The sequence below is a fragment of the Muscardinus avellanarius genome (assembly GCF_963383645.1).
Source record: "Muscardinus avellanarius genome assembly, chromosome: 7".
In the NCBI taxonomy this organism is placed as follows: Eukaryota; Metazoa; Chordata; class Mammalia; order Rodentia; family Gliridae; genus Muscardinus; species Muscardinus avellanarius.
Window position 1 is genome coordinate 26428201 of NC_137793.1, and position 22963 is coordinate 26451163.

General features: G+C 42.2%; 1 protein-coding gene across 1 annotated transcript; it reads left to right on the forward strand.

Moving 5' to 3' along the window:
• Window positions 1–1362: 1362 nt before the first annotated feature.
• LOC308265013 (olfactory receptor 2T3-like) lies at window positions 1363–22779 on the forward strand (the record flags this gene model as incomplete). Its single annotated transcript, XM_080698644.1, has 5 exons — window positions 1363–1396; window positions 6872–7006; window positions 7596–7736; window positions 17701–18682; window positions 22500–22779. The coding sequence occupies 5 exons, from the start codon at window positions 1363–1365 to the stop codon at window positions 22777–22779; spliced, it is 1572 nt and encodes a 523-aa protein (XP_080554770.1).
• Window positions 22780–22963: the final 184 nt, after the last annotated feature.

A 22963-nucleotide genomic window follows, 5' to 3' on the forward strand; every position in this document is an offset into this window, starting at 1 on the left:
TTCCAGTGGGGAAAAATACTTTTAGATATGAAAGGTGAGAGCCAGGAGCCAAAGGCTGGGATATTTAAAAACGTTGTGTGGCTGGATGTGGTGACCCATGCTTGTAATCCCAGTACTTGGGAGGCTGAGACAAGAGGATTTGGGTTCGTGGCCAGCCTCAGCAACCTAGTGAGGTACTCCACAACTTAGTAAGACCCTGTTTCAAAATAAAGTATAAAAAATAGGGCTGGGGGTGTAGCTCAGAAGTAGAATGCCCCTTGGTTCCATCCGCAGTACTGCAAAAATAAAAATAAAAATTTTGTGTGCAATATTAACATGGACTTGGGGATTGTGCAAACATGAATAGACCAAAGGAGAGAGGTAAAAAGAAGTGACTGGATATTTTGGAGAATAGTAACTGATAAAAAAGTTCCCAGGATTAGGTGGCCAAAACTCTTTGAAGAACAGGAATGCATGTCATTCATATTAATATCATGTGTGCATTTGCTGGGATGCAAATATCTCTCATTATTCTTAAACTCTGGATAATCTGCTATGCATGTGTCCTTTTTGGCTCTCTGCTTGAACCAGGTGATGCCAGCATTACATATTTTCACCAAAACTTGAACAATCCAATGAAAAAACTTACTTAAGGAAGAAAATTAAAGAAAAAGTTACAAAATCTAAAATAACTCTGGAGGGGTAAAAATGCCAACCTGCAGAAAGAAAGAAAGAGTTGAAATGGTAATAACCTACTTCTTGAGCACTGATAGGAGGGATCACAGCTTTATATACTTCACTAGCTACTCTACCAAACGTGTGCTAGGTTTCTATGCAACAGTAGAGAGGTGACTCCCTTTGCCCAAGATCAAATAGATAACAATCAAGGGTTGGGGCTTGAGGCACACAGTCTTGACTCAGAGTCCAGGCACCGTCCCTTACCTGCGGATGACCACTGCAGCTCCATAATCCCTCCTTGCTCCCTCCCAAAAAGGTGTCTTCTTCCATGAACACCATCACATCAGGGACCACCCGCCCCCACACTTCTGGGGTCCCAGAAAGAGTACAGGCTGGTGGTGTGCACATGATCCCCCCACCCTTTTAGCCCATGCAGCTGCAGATGTGCACCCAGCCCCCACTCAGCCTGTGCAGCCGCAGATGTGTACATAGTTTATGACAAGGCAAAATGCAACACACAAATGCATGCCACACTGGTGTGAACATAATAATATTTTGCCCAAACCCCTATATAAGGGGCAGGTATGTAGCATGAAGCTGCAGTTTGTTTTCCTCCGGTGGTAACTCTGCATGCTTTCTTTTTGCTGGGGATCTCACCCTGATAGCCCCCCCCCTCACCCCCGTTTCTCACCTTGACCCGGAACCATGTCAGGAATGGAGCATCTGTGTCCCGTTCCAGGTGCGGACAGGTGAGGCTCCAGCCCCGACCTGCAGGTGAGGCTTCAGCCCTACTTCATCTCTGCATTGCCTAAGAGAATGAATGTTCCTGCTCAGATTAGATGTCTGGGATTTCCCTAATGGTAGATCTCTCTCAAGGCCCGTGGAAATGAAACGCTCATAAGCCGCTAAAGAGTACCCATCACTACACCTGGCAATTTTTACCTGCTCAATTAAGATATTTAAGTACTGTTCTCTGAAATCTCTCCCACTTGATTAGTCAATTACTCTGGAATCTGGAAGAAATTCATGCCGTTATCTGAGGAATAGTTGATTAATGTCTGGGGATGGGATTCCCAGGGGACGTGCATTGAAGCCTCAGGAGTGGCTGCATAAGAGTGGCGTTCATTTCATCAGGCGGTCTCTCCCTTGACACACAGGGTCACACTTATCCCTCATTTCCTGGAGGGTCACAGTCTCATTGCAATGCGGTCTGCACTGGTGAGGCTACGTTCTCTCCTGTGAATCTCAAACAAGCCAATAATCTCAGAGCTTTTCCACAAAGAATAGGCCTGATGTCCTCTGGGAGGACACATTTCCCAGAGATAAATCCCAACTGAGCATGATGTGAGATAGCTTTTAAATATACTTTTATTGGTGCATTGTAATTATACATCCTGGTAAAGTGTGTTGTGATACAAACACACATACACACAGTGCCAGGTGTGTTTTCCTCTGTATATCACCCTGTTCCTCCTTCCTCCCTTCCCATGCATGTTATGGTAGTGATACCTTCACAGATGGACATAGCATTATTCTGTTTCCTTTATCAAGCTTCCTTTTTCCCTCTTCATCTCCCTTCCCTTATCCAGTTCCATGATTCTAGCTCTCTCTCTCTCTTCATTTATCTGCTGTCCCTTTTGTTACACATGAGAAAAAAACACATGAACCTCAGCTTTGACTAACTGATATCACTTAGCATAATATTCTCTATTTTCTAATCCTACCCATTTTCTTTTTTTATTTTGATAGTTTATTTATCTGATTGCAGAATACCAGGAGGCAAAAAAGTACTACCAAGGTCTGAGGAAGCAGATAATTGACATTGATTTTCAGTGCAGTTCCAAGGTTTTGTTTTCTTGTTTTTTTTTTTTGTTTGTTTGTTTTTTGGTGGTACTGGGGTTCCTGGAAGCCCTTCTACCTCCAGGCTACACTCCCAGACCTATTTTTACATTTTTATTTGGAAACAGGGTCTCCTAAGCCAGCGCACGCGGCTGGCTTCGAACCTGCGCGATCCTCCTGTCTCTGTCTCCCAAGCGTGGGGATTACAAGCGTGCACCACCATGCCCAGATTTCTTGTTGTTTTTAAGTCTGCATTAAGATACATACGGCCATGCATGGTGGCATGCTTGTAATCCCAGCATTTGGGAGGAGGATTGCGGTTCGTGAACAGCCTCAGTTACTTATTGAGGCCCTTCACAACTCAGTGAGACTCTGTTTCAAAAAATAAAAAGACTAAAAATAGGACTCATGGGTATAGCTCAGAGGTAGAATGCCCCTGTCTTCCATTTCCAGTACTGCAAAACAAACAAACAAACAAACAAAAAACACAAAGAAAACATACACTCCAATGTAAAAAAATTACACACACTGAACTAACTGCACAATGACCTCATTATTGGAACATTAAGCATGGCTATTTTAATATTCTCACAGCTTTGCAATTTTGAGACTGTATAGGCATAATTTAAGGAGAAAGAGCAGGTGGAAGGGTTGCAGAAAAGAGCAGAAAGAAGAAAAATGTAGTAAGAGTCTTAATTATATTGTTGTTGTTGTTGTTATTATTATTATTATTATTATTATTATTATTATTATTATTTTGCAGTACTGGGGATTGAACCCAGGGGCATTCTAATATTGAGCTACACCCCCAGCCCTATTTTTTATTCTTTATTTTGAAATAGAGTCTCAATGAGTTGCGAAGGACCTTACTAAGTGTCTGAGGATGTCCTTGAACCATGATTCTCCTGTCTCAGGCTCCCGAATGCTGGGATTACAAGCGTGTGCCACCATGCAGGGCTAAGAGTCTTAATTAAATATTCGTTGCCAGCAGTAGTAAACAAGGACTAAACAAACACACTGGCGGGATGCACACACTACTAATGCATATAACAGAGAGTGAACTGATGTGGACTCCCACAGAATTCCTCTGCTATGACTGAGTTCTAATTTTTCTTGAACGATTGAAAGGTCATCACGATAAATAGTGCTTTGGGTCTCTTTATTTTTAACAAAGAAAACTAAAGTTCTGAATGTGAGCATTTGTATGTAATATGCACAGCTACTTAGCATCCATGAGATAATCTATGCTTTAAAAATAAAAATATTTTGCCGGATGTGGTGACACACCCTTGTAATCCCCGTGCTTGGGAGGCGGAGACAGGAGAATCATACAGGTTCAAAGTCAGCCTCCCTGGCTTAAGAAACCCTGTTTCCAAATTAAAAGTATAAAAAATAGGTCTGGGAGTATAGCCCAGAGGTAGAAGGGTTTCCAAGAACCACAGTACCACCAAAAAAAAATTTTTTTTTGATATTTCATGTAAAATCCAAGAACTAATGCACGATCTCAAAGTGCAGATTCGGTCACAAAATGCAATAACACATTTACCCCTGGGAACATATAAGAAACATAGGCTATAGTTTTTGGTTATCCATGTAGTAAATGCTTACAAAAAACAAGCATATCTATCTACTAGAACTTGCCATCCCAGTCATAACCAAATTAACAGCTTTGAAGGTTGCATCCAAACCATGCTGGACAGAGTTAACTCTACTTGAAAGAACCGTAAGGGAAGCACTAGTAGCCATCAATTTCTCTTGTCACATGAGACTCTTCTCTTTTTACATGGCTTTTCCCTACATGTGAGCCTTGGCTAAAAAGGCATTTCTGACTTCAAATTAAAACAATCAACCTTTAGTGAAAAAGCTGAGAAATGCTTTTCTTGAGTTTTCAATCCTGGAAGCAGCTTGCTACCGGTCCTTAAGGCAAATGCCAGAAAACAAAGGAATTGTAGAAGAGTCTCATGATGTAAACAATAAAGTCACTGACCAAGGAGTTTTTGCCTTGGATGAAAACTCTTCATGAGAAGGCCTACTGGATAGGACCAGCCTTTTTCTGTATTTATGTGTTGTGAACTTTATATCCTAGAAGCACTGCTTATTTTTTCTACTGTAGAAACTTCTGGAATAGATAAAAGTTCATGATATTAGTTAAAAACAAAAGTTACATAGCATGAAGAAGCTACTCAATTATGAAGCAGTTTTCAAGTTTTTCAAGTTTGGTTTTTTTGTTTTATCTTCATATTTTGCTTTTGTGGTTAGCATACAGAAACCCAAACTATGAAATCATTATGTTGGAGTATTTTAAAGGCATGGTGTCATAGATATTAACGAGCATATTTATACAATAAGACCTCTGCATATAGCGCTCAGCTCGATTCCAGAATAACCACTGTTGGTTTCTTTTTCTGAATTTCTCATGTTTACAGGTTTCACAAATATCCCTGAAGTCTTCCCAGTGTGCTTGGTGATGATAAAATTCATAGCAATATCATTATAGTTTTTAATTAATCTCTCAGTGCATGGACGGCTGCAGGTCGTCTCTGAAAGAGTTCAAGGTATTTGCTAGTGAAGAATGAGGCTCCAATCAGCACCACAGAGTACTGGTTTCAAAGCCCTGGAGTTTATAGTTCAAAATCTCCATAACTGTGAAACGGGGGTTTCTTTGAGAGAAAACCCCGGGGAGTTCTTGTCTACGGACAGCGAAGAATGACACCCGCAGACCTCAGGAAGGGGAGTAAAAGGTTTATTGGAAGCAGCAGGGAATGGGGCAAGGGTGGCTGAACACCCCCAAAGGGGCTGGAACTCTGGGTCCAGCAGCTGCCTTCAGGACAATACTTGAGAGTAGCTCAAGCCGAATTGCCTTCAGGTGCAGGCTGCTTTCTTCCGGAGTCCACGCGATCTGCCAGAAGGGAATAGAGAAAAGTGGCCGAACACCCCATAGGGGCTGTCGGAACTCCAGGGTCCAGTAGCTGCCTTCAGGGTCACTACCCGAGTGTTGCCTGAGCCAAGTGCCCATCAGTTGCAAACTACTTTCTCCCAGAGTCCACGCGATCTGCCAGAAAAGAGGTGCAGGTCACCCCTAGGGGCCTGGTCAGCCATGATGTCCAGCAGAGGCCTTCAGGTCACTACTCGAGAGTCGCCCAAGCCACGTGCCCTCAGATGCACTCTGCCTTCTCTCAGGGCCAACACGACCTGAGAGAGAGAGAACAGCTCCCCAAAAGGAGAGGGGGTCCCGAGAGGAAAAGTCCTCTTCTTTGCCATCTGACTGCCAAAGGCCTGACTGCTTGCAAGTGCTTGCAAGTCCGTTTTGGTTAGGGTGACTTTGGGATTACAAGGAGAATTTGCATAGGTTATTTGCAAGTCCTTTGAAGGGTCTCCTTTCATTCAGTAGGAGTGTCCGACTTGCTCTGTGCTGGCTCCTGGGTTTGTTGATTAGTAAACAGATGGCTTTGTGAAGCTCTGGCCCTCTTATCTCTGAGCCTTTAGAGTTTCAGGCATTTGTCGCCCCTCAGGAAACTCAGGAAACTCAGGAAATTAACTTTTTTCTACCAAGGCCTTTTCTGCCTATTTCCTTTCTATCTCCTCACTAAAACAAAGTGAGCATCTTTTCTTCTTTGATACTGGGGAGTAAATTGGTCGAAGCCCCAGATACCAGAGAAACGAAGCACTGGAATCCCCATTACTTTCCCAGGGCATTTGCAAATGTGGCAACACCTCATTGTGTTATTAATTAAAAAAAAACTTTCAAAACTGGCTTCATTTATTGATATGAACAGGCTCTACTGGCACTCCCTCGTCCTTTCTCTCCCCCTCTCCTCCTCCTCCTCCCTCTCTCCCTCTCCCCCTCCCTCCCTACTCCAGCTATATTTTCTTTAATTTGAAACATGGTCTTTACCGAGTTGCAAAGGGCCTCACAAAGTAGCCAAGGCTATCTGCGCAGCGATCCTCCTGTCTCAGCATCTCAAACACGCCACCACACCTCCCTCCCTCCCTCTCTCCCCCTCTCCCCTCCTTTCCCCTCCCCTTCTCCCTCTCCCTCTCCCTCTCCTCCTCCCTCTCCCTCTCCCTCTCCCTCTCCCTCTCCCTCTCCCTCTCCCTCTCCCTCTCCCTCTCCCCCTCTCTCTCTCTCTCTCTCTCTCTCTCTCTCTCTCTCTCTGCCTGCATCCACCTTGTCTCATTCACCTATAACCTAGGAATCATGTGGCCACATCTGGAGCACCCTGAGCCTGGGGATGTCCCAAGCAGCCGTGCCTCCCTTTCGGTGGCGCTGCGCTTCCTGTTAATCTAAGAGGCATTCTCAGGAAGATCGGCTTTCTAGTTTCTAGTCCACCTCCAGAAGGAAGCCAGTCCTTCTTTTCCCCTTTTCTTCACCAAGGTGACAACGGTTCACGTGACGTATCACGTGACCTGACCCAAACAGACTCGGGGAAGGCGCCCGAGGGAGCTGCAGACCTGCCTCCCCTGAGAGCCCTCGCCACCACCCGGCCCGCTGCTGCCCGCACTGCCCCGGGTCGCGGGAGCTTCCATCCTCCGAGCGGGGCTGCTGTCGTCCCGGGATAGCCTGGGAGCGAAAGGGACCTGTATGAACTGCCGAGTTTGGGGCTTTGGGGACTGAGGTGGTCTGGGAAGCCAGGCATTAACCAAACCTCATAGGACCTCTCTGTAAAGGGCATCCTCCTCCTCCTCCTCCTCCTCCTCCTCCTCTTCCTCCTCCTCCTCCTCCTCCTCCTCCTCCTCCTCCTCCTCCTGCTTCTCTCCCCCCCCTTTTCCTTCTTCTTTTGATGGAACCCAGAGTTATTCTATCTCTGAGCGACACCTCCAGCTATATTTTATTCTTTATTTTGAAACAGGGTCTTAACCGAGTTGCAAAGGGCCTCACAAAGTAGCCGAGGCTATCCGCGAACCGCGATCCTCCTGTCTCACCCTCACAGACACGCCACCACACCTGGCTCTGTAAAGGGCTTCTTTAGGAAGACTTCGAGTGATGGCCTCCCGCGCACCAGGAGAGCTAGGCACTATTTTCGCGGACAGGATGCACGACTAGGGTTCGGGTCCCCAGAGCGTCCACCCAGCCCCACCATCGCTCGCACTGCCAGCAGTGCACTGGCAGCAGAACACATGGCTGCCGGCCTTGTGTAACACCACCTACTGCACCCGGATTTCAGGCCCAAAGCAGCTTAATGGCGAAGAGGCAGGTGCCAGACTCCAGGCATCCCTGACCACTGGTGGTGGGCGGTCGGGTGGGCTCAACCTCTCAGCACCCAGGCCCAGGTAGTCACTTTAGCATCTCCCTCCAAAGTCCAGGTGGTCGGGCTCCACCCACATCAGCTCCACAGATCCCTCAAAGTTCATCCATTTTCTTACAAATGACATCGTGTTGCTCTTTATGGCTGAGTAAGATTTTGTATGAATACACAACATTTTATGTACCTATTCATCTGTTGACCAACACCTGGGTTGGTTCCATAATTTGGCAATTGTGAATTGTGCCCTTATAAACATGGATATGTGTGTATCCTTATAGCATTATGACTTAAATTCTTGTTGAAAGATACCAAGGAGTGGCATGGCTGGGTCATACAGTGGTTTCATTTCTAGAATTTTGAGGAACCTCCATACTGATCTCTATAATGGCTGTATTAATTTACAATCCTACCAACAGTGTAGAAGAATTCCTATTTTTCCAGTGCTTTGCCAGCATTTGTTATTGTGTTCTTGATGATTGCCATTCTAACTTCATTTAATTTGGTTTGCTAGAATTATTATTTAGGATTTTTACATCTGTGCTCACCAAGGATATTGACCTCTAACTTAATTTTCTTAGAGTGTTATTTTCTGGCTTTGGAACCAGAGTAATGTTGGTCTTGTAAAATAAGTTTGGAAGTGCATCCTCCCCTTCAACTTTTTTGGGAATAGATTGGGAAATACTTGGGGTAATTCTTCATTCAGCTTTCAGTGTCAGTCAACAGCAAACCTATCTGGTCCTGAGATTTTGGTTGTTGTTATTATTGTTGGGAAGTTTGGATTATTGAATCAAACTTTTTTTTTATGGTACTGGGGTGGAATCCAGAGGCTTTCTACCTCCGGGCTATACTCCCAGACTCATTTTATATTCTATTTGGAAACAGGGTCTCACTAAGTTGCTGAGAGCCTCACTAAGTAGCTGAGGCTGGCTTCGAACCTGTGTGATCCTCCTGTCTCAGCCTCCCAAATGCAGGGATTACAAGCGTGCGCCACCACACCTAGCGGAATCAACCTTTTTACTCAATGTTCATTTATTTGGATTTTCTATTTTTTATTATATTTATTATTGTCTTGATAAGTTGTATGTTTCTGGGACTTTACCCATTTCTTCTGGGTTATCCAATTAGTTGACATATAATATTCACACATTATTTACTTAAAGGGAAAATGAAAGTTTTGACAATTATTTTTTGTTACATGTTGGCCTTTGAAAAAACATGATCCATAGGTTGTGTACATCTGATGTTTTCTTAGGATGATCACTCTTGGAACTCAACTATAATGCCATGAACTAGCCCAAGAAACCTGTGGAAAGATCCACATGGGAATAACAGGCCCTTGACCCTAACTGAGCTCAGAGTCAATAGTCAACTGCATTCTGAAAGCTATTTGATTGGGGTGCTATATTAAAAGTGATCTATCCCCAGTTAAGCCATACTCTATCATATCTTGTGGAGAGGAGATGAGCTATTTCTGCTGGGCTTTGACAAACTTTTAATCATGTTTTAAGACATTAAGGTTTTAATACTTTGTTCAAAGCAATACATAATTGAATGTGATTTGGGTACCAGAAGTGGTTTGACATTGAAACTAGACTTAAATTGTATGTCACTGGCTATTAGATTTGGTGCTGGGTAGAAGCTGTGAGAGCCTTCAATCTACTATAATTTAAAGATTAAGAAACCTCGAGAAAAATATTAATGCAAACAAAGTATCTCAACAAGATTGCTGTTTAAGACCTCCGTACACACACACACACACACACACACACACACACACGCACACACACGCACACACACACACGCACACACAAACACGAAAATGTTAATGGATATGAGAAGAAAGAAAATTCCATGTGATGATGGGCAACTTGGCAATATTATTAATTGTGGTAACATAGGAAATAATAACTATGCCTTATAAATTTTATGTTTGAACTCAGGAAGGTTTCAGGTGGATTACTGAGGAAATCACCAAAATTTTTTATTATCTGTGATAAAATGCATCTGTATAGAAGCTGGGCATGGCACACACCTATAATCCCAGTATTTGGGAGGCTGAGGCAGGAGGATCATAAGTTTGGGGACAGCCTCAGTAACTTAGTGAAATCCTCAGCAACTTTGAGACGCTGTTTCAAAATAAAAATTAAAAATAAAAGCTGGGTGTGGCGGCACATGCTTGTAATCCCAGCATTTGGGAGGCTGAGAGAGAAGGATTGGCAGTTCATGGACAGCCTCAGCTACTTAGTGAGAGCGAGCCCATTTGCAACTCAGTGAGGCTTTGTTTCAAAATAAATAATTAAAAAATAGGACTGGGGGTGTCACTCAGAGGTAGAATGCCCCTGGGTTACATCCTGAGTTCAAGTCCCAGCATATCTCTCTCTCTCTCTCTCTCTCTCTCTCTCTCTCTCTCTCTCTCTCTCTCTCTCTCTCTCTCTCTCTCTCTCTCACACACACACACACACACACACACACACACACACTCACACGAATCTGTTCAGTGATACATAAAACCTATTATATGTAATAGCTCCTCCTCTTTCCCCTCTTCTCTTTTTCTAATGCAGTTTATCAAAATGTTTGATCTTTCTAGCAATCAGCGTGTTAGCTTTGCATTGCTGTAACATAATGCCTGAGATGAACAAACTAAAAGGACAAAAGATTCATTTTGGCTCAACGTTTTGGAGGCTTCAGTCCATGGCTTCTTGGCCCATCACTGTGGCCTGAGTTGAGGTACAGTACCATGGTGGGGAGCACATGGTGGAAGACAGGGGCCCACCTCATGGTGGCCAAGGGTGGGGGAGAGAGAGGAGAGAAAGTGCTGGGGTGTCAATATCCCCTTCAAAGGTCTGCCTCCAATGACCTAGCTTCCTCCCCGAGACCCTGCTAGCTCCCAGGAGTGTCACCCTGGGGAACAAGTGTGGGGTCACATGGGTCTTTGGGATATTCTCCATCCAAGGTATAGGAATCATATTTTAATTTTACTGACTTCTCTATTTTTTTATTGCTTTAAAATTTCAACCATGCCGGGCGTGGTGGTGTGTGTTTGTAATCCTAGTACTTGGGAGGCTGAGACAGGAGAATTGCACAGGTTCGAAGCCAGTCTCAGCTACTTAGTGAGGCTCTCCGCAATTTAGTGAGACCTTGTTTCCAAATAAAAATATAAAATAGGTCTGGGAGTGTAGCTCAGAGGTAGAAAGCCCCTGGGTTCCATCCCTAGTACCACACACACACACACACACACACACACACACACACACATGCACAATTAATCATGCCTTTCTTTTAACTGGGATAGAAAAATGCAATAACAATATTCATACTCAAAACTAGCTTGAAAATTTCTTTATCTTTCAAGGTGATTAAATGGGAAATTAATCAAAGTCACAGTTAATACAGCACTTATCTGAAGATCAAATTGGTCTTGCAAGCAAAAATATATAAAATCTATCTTAAAAGGAAGAAAATGGAAAAATGTTTAAGGTGATAAACTTTGTAAAATTTCATAGATAAAACCCTGAATATTTTACTTTACGTGTGTTTAGTGACTCTAGAAAAATATTTCTTTTTTTTATGAAGAATATTTAATTCATTTATTTATATTAGTACAATTTAATACTTGGATCTAAAATACATTTACATTGTCTATCTCTCATTTCTATTAGACTTTGTTTCCTATATATATTTTTTTAATTTTCTTTTTTTTTATTAATTTATTTTTTAAATTGGTGCATTGTAGTCATACATCAATCACATTGGAGTACAAGACTTGAGAGGATAAACAAGCACACATCATCCAATTAGCCCTCCTCCAGCCCCCATCCCATTCCCTCCCCCTCTCTCCATCCCAGGCTTCTTTGGTGATTTACTTTGATACATTTGTTTATGTACCTCCTGCGTTTTAAAGAGGCTCCGTCCTCCAGCATTACATACCCTCTGATTGGTCACATTAGTTGCTTCACTATAGGGCCCTTTCTATAGCTCAACCTCTTCCTGTTGCCCTTTTCCTCCTAGTTATTGCTGATTAAGAGAAGCATCTGATTTATATTTTCTGCGATATTTCTCTGTGCATGCTGCGTTGCAAGTACCGATCCCACTCTTGATGGTCCCAGTAGTGGCCTGGCTACTCAGTGGACTGATCGAGACCTCGCTGGCTCAAGCAGCGGCCTTGCCTCATGGGAGGCCCCAGTTCTGGTCTCGCTGGCCCCTGCACCGGTCTAACCCCTAAGCTGGCTTTGGTCCCGGCCTTGGAGGCCGCAGGAGTGAACTTGCCTCACGCCAGGCTCCGATGCTAGAAAAATATTTCTGCTTATGTCTGTTTACCTAGAAGGGAACTTAAAAAGATATTAAGTATTATCCCTGTTTGCTGTGGATGAAGGCAGGGATCTAAAGTGGCTTCTTTTAGGCCATACAGATAATTAGAAAATTTCTATTAGAATCTACATTTTGCCATTATATGATTAGACTGTAACTAGAAACCTATTAATACCTGATTTTAGCAGTAATTAAGTATAAATATATATCAAAAGTTTAATTTTTCAAGGAGTTGCTTAATTTCAGAGATAATTATTAAGCTGGGCATGCTGGTATAGGCTTGTTATCCCAGTTCTCAGGAGGTTGAAACAGGAAAATCTCAAGTTTGAGCCAGCGTCATCAACCTAGTAAGACTTTTAGCAACTTAATGAGACCCTGTTTCAAAATAAAATATAAGAAGGGATGAGGTGTATCTTGGAGACAGAATGCCCATGGGTTCAATACTCAGTACCAAAAAAACAAAAAACAAAAAACAAACAAAAAAACCACGTTTGAACCAGGCATGGTGGCGCACGCTTGTAATCCCTATGCTTGGGAGGCGGAGACAGGAGGGTCGCACAGGTTTGAAGCCAGCCTCGCTGGCTTAAGAGACCCTGTTTCCAAATAAAAATATAAAATAGGTCTGGGAGCGTAACCCAAAGATAGAAGATGAAGATAGAAGGGTTTCCAGGAACCCCAGTACCACACACAAAAAAAAAGTTTGATGTTTGATCTGAATAAACAAATAAAGGAGCTCAAATTACATGTCTTCATTCTTTCTATTCCATTAATAACATCCTATCTTTATAATTTCTAACAAATAATTCTTGCTTATAAACTTCTGCCTGCAACAGAATGGAATCTTATGCAGTAGGTTCTGTGTCCTGACCAGGGAAGAGAATCAGCACCTCACATGGCCCTGGGCACCATTATCTCAGTTAGGGACAGCCTATCTCAGTTATGCAGCCTGCAAAATGGACAAGGAGATGGTTTGCAACACAGACTGCCAACTACCTGGTAAAGACATTTATATTCTGATGTTAACTATGCATAATTTCATAAAAGATTTAAAATTGGGCAAAGTCTCGAAGACACAGAAATGGGCAAAATTATGTGAAAACTTTCAAGAGAACTGAATATATTTAAGTGACATATAACCCCCAAAATGTAAGCCAACATATTTGGCATGTGATTTTATTTTTAGAAAAATTTCAAGTGCTCTAAACAACCTGGAAATCAACACTTTCTATAAGAACTGAAATGCCCCGAAACACCAATTTATAAGATACATACTGTTTTCCTAGAATACATGAAATTTCTGTATGAAACTAGCTCTAGGTACATTAATCAGAAAACATAATTCATGTCTAAATGTCCTCTACATAAGTTCCGCAGACCCACTGGCACCAACTCTTCATTCCTGTGGCCAGTAACTGTTAAAACTCTTCATTGTTAATTTGCTTTTTCCATGATTAGGGAGGGGAAGGAGAGAAAAAAGTAGGAAAAATAATTTTGGTTTTGAAATAAGCCAACCAACTGGCTGAAAAGCAAGGCTTATGTTCAAAGAATGAAATAGACTCTTGTTACAACATGATTAAAAATGATCACATAACAGTAAGCTTTGAAATTTAATGAAATATTATTTCAATGATGACTTATTAATGAATTTCTACAAAAGAGGATAAGAACTACTAGTGTTTATATAGTTTGATTTTTTTTTGGAGGGGTGGAACCCAGGGGCTTTCTACCTCTGGACTATACTCCCAGACCTATTTTATATTTTATTTGAAAACAGGGTCTCACTAAGTTGCTGAGAGCCTCACTAAGTAGCTGAGCCTGACTTGGAACTTGTTCGATCCTCCTGTCTCAGCCTCCCAAGTGTGGGGATTACAAGCGTGCGCCACCACGCCTGGCTATCTTTTGATTTTTGAAACCACTTAACAGTTTTTATATTCACCATGTCTAATGATTCACATACAATATTGTTTACTATAATTGTACTTTCATAAAAGCAAATGCTAGTAACAATAGTCTATACCACCAAAACCAGTCACAAGTATTTTTGCTTTTAAACAGAATAAATATATTTCATAGCTAAATATTATATATACATAATAATATAGTGTTTCCTATGACCCAATTCAACTCTGAAAAATCTATTTATTTCAAAATATTTTTTTCAACTCTTAAAATATGTTGTAGACATAAAACTCTTTCTGAAATCAAGAACCACTTCATACTGAGAACTAAAGCTCCAAATTGTCTTAGCTTCTGAACTTTGTCTGCATTTCTTCCTACTGAGAATAGAGGCTGAAGGGCTACTGCCTGGCTCGACAGGTGCCAAGGATGCTGAAACCCACAGGTTCTCTGGCTGCCTAAGTCTGCGTGTACAGATACCTACCTTGTGTCCACTTTGCCACTTCTCTTATAGAAGCTTTCTCGTGCCCTGACTCTTCAAAAATGATTTGGAGCATAAAACTTCCCTCTGCTATAATGCACCAATTAATAAAAGTATAAAAAAGGTTCCCTCTGTGTTATTTCAAAACCTATTTTCCTATCAAGTTGACACTGGATATTTATTGCACACGAGAAGTAGCAGAGCCCGGCCTCTTGTCCCGCGCGGTGACAGCCCTACCGGTCCCCTTGCATTCCTCCTTCCGTGTTCTCAGGCAGAACATTTTCCTCATAGTAGGTATGCATCATCCATATCAATGCTTCATAATTATTACAAATCCATGTGCTCAGACTATTTAGCAAGATAGTTTTTCTTCAATAGTAGCACAGTGATCGTTTTTCAATATATTTTTCCTTCAGTCTTGTTTTTCAACATCCCCCAAATATATATTAATATTGACTTTGTATGGATGCATTTTACCACTGACAAATAGTTAGGTTTCACACTTTTTTATGGTTTCTGAGATGCCACAGTGTTTATCTTGGTATACTGTCCTTGGAAAGTGCAAGTTGTAGAGAAAGAACATCGTTAATTTTATAGGTTATTACCAAATTTATCCCCAAAGGAGTTGCACTAATTTATTCTCTAATCATAAATTTCTCTTTTTCAGTTATTTATTCATTTATAATATCTGCTAATTTATTCATTTAGCAGGCATTAATTTACTATATTCCAAAAGACAGTAGAGAACTAAATAGTGCATGCAGCCTTCCTACTAATCAAGCAAGTAGCTGAGAAGTAGAACATAGCACCTCATCCTTCCAGATGATGACATAGCTCCTGGTCATGAAGTGAGGCGAGGTGTTTGATTAGGGACTCTGGGGCCTGTTGCCACTTTAAATACAGAGACAGTGCAGCCAGAATGCAACAGGCTATACTGCAGTTGCATCTCAGTGGCCTGACAGCTGGCGCTTATTGCCGTGCCCACATGGTGAGTCTGTAGGTTCCAGGGTGATGGAGAACTCTGTGGACCATTTTGTCATTTTATTTTCTTGAATCTGTTTACATTGATGGTTGTAGATAAATCTCATGAAACATTAATTGAAGTATGCGACTCGTAAGGAAAATGCTCATATCACAAGTGCACCGCTTACGAATGATTTTATATTATTTATAATTGGTGTAGGAGTTTTGTGATTTTATGCATTCAAGTACATCAGTCCTCTACCTTGGAATTTTAGGTATCTATTTTATAATTTTGACTTTTATGCTTACACAGCAGATATCCTTTGAAAATCCTCTTTATTTTAATTGTACATTTATATGTCACTCATGTGGCACTTTTGTTAATATTTTTTCAAATAATGAAAACACAGGAGTAAGTGATGTTGGCTTAGGAGAGGAGCGTAAACAAAGCTCTGTGTTGTCAGAGAGGTGTGAGATCTCTCACTGCTTGTGAGTGCAGTTCAGCTAAGCATTTACAGACTACTAGAATTTAGACAGAAATGGACTCAGTGGATTCACAGGCAACAGCCTGAGGGGGAAGTTATAAAACACATAGGAAAGTGTCTGGCTCCATGGTACCCCAGGATCTTGGAGGAAGCAGCACTGGAGGGTAGGAGGGCAGAGTTGATGGAGGTATGCTGGTTCTGCCTCCTGATGTCAGACTGTTGGACACAGAGATGCATAACCCTGCGCCTGGACCCTGGACATGCGGTGAAGGTCTGAATACCCTCCTGCACTCTGCAACACTGCCAGAACATGGCTCTCTTTCTCAGCCATTTCCATTCCCAAGGTATGTAATATAAATTTAGTGGACAAAGTAACCCTGACGCTGACAGCCCTGGGTCATGCAGCTCCTGACCTTGCAGCAGTCTAGGGCTTACCTGTCTCCTTAACTTAAAAGATTTAGGACAGTTGTGTGAAGGTGACACAAAGTCATTCACCTGAAAAATGAAAAGTGGACATATTCAGGTGAAAGCAGCTCCTGAGCAAAGCTGTGAATTTACAGAGATAGGATTTTACTTGTTTTCTGAATAAACCAGGGCTGGAGGGATGCCTGGGATGGGGTGCAGAGCTGCAGCTGTATGAGTTTTAACACAACTGCTCCAGTTGGTCCTTTAACTTCATTTGTTCATTAGATCACTGTATGGAATGTTGGACTTTTGAAGCATTGTTTTAGAGGTAAATGGCATTAGCAGAAGAAAAAAATAATTCATCTTTCAACTCAATTCATACGTGACACTTAGGGCATCTCTAGCTTTTATTCTGCAGTTTCTTAAAACAATCATTTCCCTGCTGGATGGCTGATAAATTAAACACCGTGGAGGTCGTTTTGGATTGTGGGGCTGGCAGCCCAGCATTGTTCTATGTGCTCCCCGGCTCTGCACCCTGAGCTGTGCTCCCCAGCTTTCTCTCCCAACTGCTCTGTTAAGGAGCTCAGTGGTATGAGGAACCGCTGAGCTGGATAAACTTAATAATTTTAGAGAGAAAAGGGGAATTTAATGGAGATATCTGGTGAAAGGGGATATTTAGGGAGATTTCAAGTTTTCAGAGGATTTCAGAGCCCTTAACATTATTTGTATGACCATTTGCCTTAGCTGCAATTTCCATCAAGATTCCTTTAGAGCTGCTGTGCCTAAAACTGGATGTGCCAGGCATGGTGGCGTACGCTTGTAATCCCCGTGCTTGGGAGCGGAGACAGGAGAACAGCACAGGTTCGAAGCCAGCCTCAGCTACTTAGTGAGGTTCTCAGCAACTTAATGAGACCCTGTTTCCAAATAAAGTATAAAATAAGTTTGGGAGTATAGCCTGGAGGTAGAAAAGCCCCTGGGCTCCACTCCTAGTACCACCCCAAATAAATAAATAAATAAATAAATAAATAAATAAATAAATAAATAAATAAAACTGTATGCACAGCTTAATTGAGCCTCTGTTGTAGACTTGATATACATTTGCTACTTAGTCTCTAACCATCCCCTAAGGCCAGTCTTTTTATGGTCTAAATTGAAGGGAAGATCAATAGGACTCAAAGAGTGTGAATGCCTTCTCTCTCCTATAGCTGGTCACTTCCCCAGATCTGTTCACGTTTTTCTCTAGACCTGTAGCCAACATGCAGCATGACTTCTCTGAGTTTTGAACTCACAAGTCCACTTCAGTATAACCCAGCGCTTGGAAATAAGAGCTCAAAGTGCATGTCTTATCCACAAAAAGCCTGGGAACTCGCACACATGTGATGGATGTATAATCGTGGCTCTTACTGCTTTTCCTTAGGTGAAAACTGTATACTAGACATGTACCCAGGGAATCACACTTCTAGCAGCAGCTTCATCCTGGCTGGTCTCTTTGGTGAGGCCAAGCACAGCGCCTTCCTCTATACACTGACGTTCATCTTGTTCTTGATGGCCCTGACTGGGAATGCCCTGCTCATCCTCCTGATCCACTGGGATCCCCGTCTGAGCACTCCCATGTACTTCTTTATCAGCCAGCTGTCTCTCATGGATCTCATGTACATCTCTGTGACTGTGCCCAAGATGCTGGTGGTCCAGGTTACTGGAGATCACAGGATCTCCCCCTTGGCCTGTGGCATCCAGATGTTCTTCTACCTGACGCTCGCGGGAGCCGAGTTTTTCCTGCTGTCTGCCATGGCCTATGACCGCTATGCGGCCATCTGCAGACCTCTCCATTACCCACTTCTGATGAACCAGAGGGCCTGCCGGCTCTTGGCGTCCGGATGCTGGCTCCTGGGGGCAGCTGATGGTTTACTGCTCACCCCCATTATTATGAGTTTCCCTTTTTGTCAGTCCAGAAAAATCCTGAGCTTCTTCTGTGAGGCCCCTGCCCTGCTGAAGCTGTCCTGCTCTGACATCTCACTCTACAAGTTGCTCATGTACCTGTGCTGTGTCCTGATGCTCCTCGTTCCCGTCTCGGTCATCTCCAGCTCCTACAGCCTCATCCTGCGCCTCGTGTACAGGATGAACTCAGCCGAGGGCCGCAGGAAGGCCTTCGCCACCTGCTCCTCCCACATGGTGGTGGTGGTGCTCTTCTTTGGGGCTGCAGTCTATACCTACATGCTCCCCGGCTCCTACCACACTGCCCAGCAGGACATGATGATGTCTGCCTTTTACACCATCATCACCCCTGTGCTGAACCCTCTCATTTACAGTCTCCGCAACAGAGATGTCACAGGGGCTCTGAGGAATGTGCTGCAGCCCAGGAGGGACCTGAGGAGAGCTGGGAGTGGGAAAGCCTGGAGGTGACCACGTCCCTCTTCCTTCTATCATCCCTATTCTCCCTATCTGTTCTTCCCTGAGCCCCAGAATGGAGCCCATCTACCTTTGGAATTTCTTTTCCATACCACTTTTTATCCGATGTATCTCATTGTATTTTATTTCCTTAGAGTCCTTTTAACTGTTGCAATAGCTGACTTAAAAGAAAACCATGCAAATGCAAATTGCCTTTTACCTTGTCTTCCTCTCATCCTGGGTCTATTGGTCATTTTTCTGTGAGACATAGGTGTAATCATGTTAAGCTTAAAAGAAATTCACTATGATCCAGGCTTGGTGGCACACGCTTGAAATTTCAGCATTTGGGAGGCTGAGACCAGAGGATCGCAGTTCGCAGACAGCCTCAGCTACTTAGTGAGGCTCTTTGCAACTCAGTGAGACCCTGTTTCAAAAAATCAAAAGACTAAACAATAGTGCTGGGGGTGTATCTTGAAGGTACAATGCCCCTGGGTTCCATCCCCAGTACTCAAAAAAAAAAAAAAAAAAAAAAAAAGAAAGAAAAGAAAAGAAAAGAAACTCACTAAGAAGGATACAGGTTCTAGTAAAACTAGAGAAATTTTTGGCTGTGTCCTTACTCTGTAATACCCTATAAGCCATAGTTCACATATGGCTGGGTTTGAAGGAGTCTGATGTTGTATCTCAGGAAATAAAATGGAACACAATTTTTTGAAATGTTAAAATTGAACTCTATGGTATAAGCATCAGTGGTTTTAATGCTATATGGCCATCAAAACTATCTGTACAAAGCATCAATAAATAGTAAAGTCAAGGGAGATAATAGATTCGCCTGTTTCCTACATGATATAAGTAAAAGTAGCTTCACATTTATTTTATTTAAGATTTAAACTATTTTAGGCAATTACATACTATATTCATTCAATTGTAAAAGACCAGGAGTATGTATGTATGTATATATAACATTGTGGCACAAAGCCTTGAGGATAGCATACAATTTTTTTTTATTATGAGACTAATCTTTTTGTTTTTATATATTTGGTAGAGTCATTTGTAAAGCAAGCATATTGTTTTCAACTTAGCCTAAACAAGTTATTTTGTTTTTTAAATTTTGAATAGAACTCATAAATCTTAGTCTTTCCTTTTTGTGGTGTCTGATGGTCTTGGACCTGCAAAACTTCAAGAGGAAAATATTTGTACACCTGGAAAATACAAATATAACACCACAGTTACATAGAAGTTAACTTTTACTTTGAATTCACAGCTCAGTAAGATAATTAGAGGAAAAAGAGATAGCAGAAAACACAGAAAATTATCTTAATAAAGCCTCATGTTAAACCCATTAAGTAATATTTTTAAAAAATATAATCAGCTGTCACACATGCAACATTCCTTTCATAAGCTTCTTCCTTCACAAACAGGGAGGTTATCCTTTTGTGGTATGGTCCAGCTGCTTTGACAAGTAGGTCATTGATTGGGCATGCCTTTTAATGTCTGTGAAAGTACTCTTATGGTTTACCTTGCTTTTTATGTACATACAGTTTGAACTCCTTTTTATTTTTAAAATGTATTTATTTATTTATTTTTTGCAGTATTTGGGATGGAACCCAGGAACATTTTACCTACGAGCTATACACTCAGCCCTATTTTTTATTCTTCATTTTGAAACTGGGTCTCACTGAATTGCAAAGGGCCTCACTAAGTAGTAGCTGAGGCTGTCCGCAAACCTTGATCCTCCAGTCTCAGCCTCCCAAATGCTGGGTTTACAAGCGTGCACCACCACAACTGGCTTGAACTCCTTTTTTAAATAAGGCAGATGTAGTTCAGAGAATGTTATGTCTTTGCTTTAATTTCTGGAATATAGTTGGCAGTCTTAGGTCCAAAGCAAAGGTTTTATTTCTGTTCTTTTAAGGTTTCATATAGAGGTTTCGCTCTTAGTTTCTGATTTGGAACTCAAATGTGGCAGAATTCTGCAGTTCCCAGGAATCCACACAACTTTCTCCAATCTCTGGGTTCCCAAAGCTTAAAACAGGTTGTTTTTGACCTGGCATTAGATATCAGATGCACTAACTAATCTGAAATCCCAGATAGGTAACTTATTCCTTGCAAATACCTTCTTAGGAGATACTTTATCACCACACAATTTCACGTGGTTTAATATCTAATAGTGTTTAAAAAGACAGTATCCACATTCTGGGATGGCTACGAGTAGCTCATCTACATAGTACAGAAAAACTCCATGACCCTGCAAATCTCCCAAGTCCTTCATTAGACTTTTATCAAACAGAGCAGAGGACTTTTCAAATCCCTGAAATAAAATAGCCCAGAAATACTTGGACGTTCCTGGGTTCCTGTCATTTAAAAGCACATAGCAACTTCAATCTCCTTTTTTAGTGGAATAGAGAAGAATATATTTTTTAAGTCCAGTACTGTAAGCCAGCCACAATCTTCTAGCATCATGGTCAGGAGGGTGAAAGGGAACAGGCAAAGCTGAATTAATGCATATTTTAAAATTAGGTATAGAAGAAGACTAGTTACCTGCTAATATATTCTTCTTAAGGAAGCATTAATTTTTCTTGGGAAAGGCTATTCATTTCTTAAGTAAAATATTGATTGGGATAGTGGTGACCATTTTTCCTAGGGTGCTATCAGTCTATACAAACTTACTCCCCCCACCAAGACCTACAGAAAGGTGCACTGTTTTCTTTTTCTTAATGGCAAACAAAAGTCAGGAAAAGAGTACATTTTCCACATTTGCAAATGAAGTCACCGCTTCTTAGGTGAGAAGGTTAGGTGAGCATTTAACTCATACAACAAGTTTTGTCATGGGGAGGGATCAAATAACCTTAATTGAGTCCCTACTGTCAAATTTTTGTTCATGGCTATTGTAGGGGATTAAAAAAAAATCATTTTTCAGAGGCAGCTAACAAATACACATTGGCTTTAGTGTTGGCTCCATCCAGGCATGACACATCTTAAAAGTAATATGAATTATCTGTGAGGGTTTAATGTCAATTGTACCCTCTACTTGCTGAAACATTGTCCTCATTGTCCAGGTGTTCTATTCAATCAAAATTATATTAAACATAGAGATTTTTTTAAAGAAAAGCAGACTGCCACATGCAGCGCCTCATTTGGATGTGTCTGGAGTCTTGGAAGCTTGACTACCCTACGTTCTACAAATGGACCTTGAGAGTTCGTTTGGAGGTTCTAGTAGGGGAGCACAGCTACACGTATACCCTTGACCAAAGACTGGTCCTCCTCTGTTTGAGGAAAGTCATCCTCTTCAAGAAAGCATGCAGCTTTGTGAAGGACACGTATGGAGCACTGAGGGAGGAAGGGGACACCTGCCTAGCCAGCCAGATCAGCTGATCGCTCCCACATCCAACATACAGAGATTTTAAAAAGCTGTTTCATATCAGAATATGCCTGGAAAATTTGTTCTAAAGATCTGGATGAGCTGGGCGTGGTGGCGCACACTTGTAATCCCAGCATTCGGGAGGCTGAGACCCGGAGGATCGCAGTTCGCGGATAGCCTCAGTTACTTAGTGAGGCCCTCTGCAACTCAGTGAGACCCAGTTTCAAAATAAACAATAATAAAAAAAGGGCAGGGGGTGTAGCTCGGGGGTCGAATGTCCCTGGGTTCTATCCCCAGACCCACAAAAAAAGAAAAAATCTGGATGGCTTTTCAACTCTTAAAAAAGTTTAAGAATCTTATGCTAGAATCTACCTTTTTATCACTGTGTTTCTCTCACTCTGCCAAGAGGCAGGTGTTTGTACAGGTGAGGACTGCCAGAGTACCTGGGGCCCTTGGCTATTATTTGATTATAGGGGCAAAGTGCAGAAGTGTCCCAGCCAGAGGTGTCAGCTGATCGGCCTTATGTACAAGAGAGGAGCCACACAGGTGACCTTTCAAACGAGGCTGGCGTTTTCCCCCTCCCTTAATAACGGAGTAGTGGGAATTGCCTTTTCCTTGGAAATTGGTGTTTCCCTGGCCAAATGGATTTTAATGGGAGAGAATATTCAATCTGGTGTTGCCCGTGGAGGGAAGACTGCTGCTTTTCCTTTGCCTGTGGTGAGAGAACACGGGGGAAGTGCAGGGATGCAGTAACCCCCCCCCCCAATATATATCTTTTCAGTTGGCACAGATGGGAAAATACAGGACCCAGGACCAGGAGATGATAGTTTAGTCCTAGATCTACAGGGTAGGGGAACAGCCTTGGCCCCTGGAGACATGGGGTGGTGCATCATTTTCTTTTTTTAATGCCAGGACCACTAGGACTGGAGGGGAACTT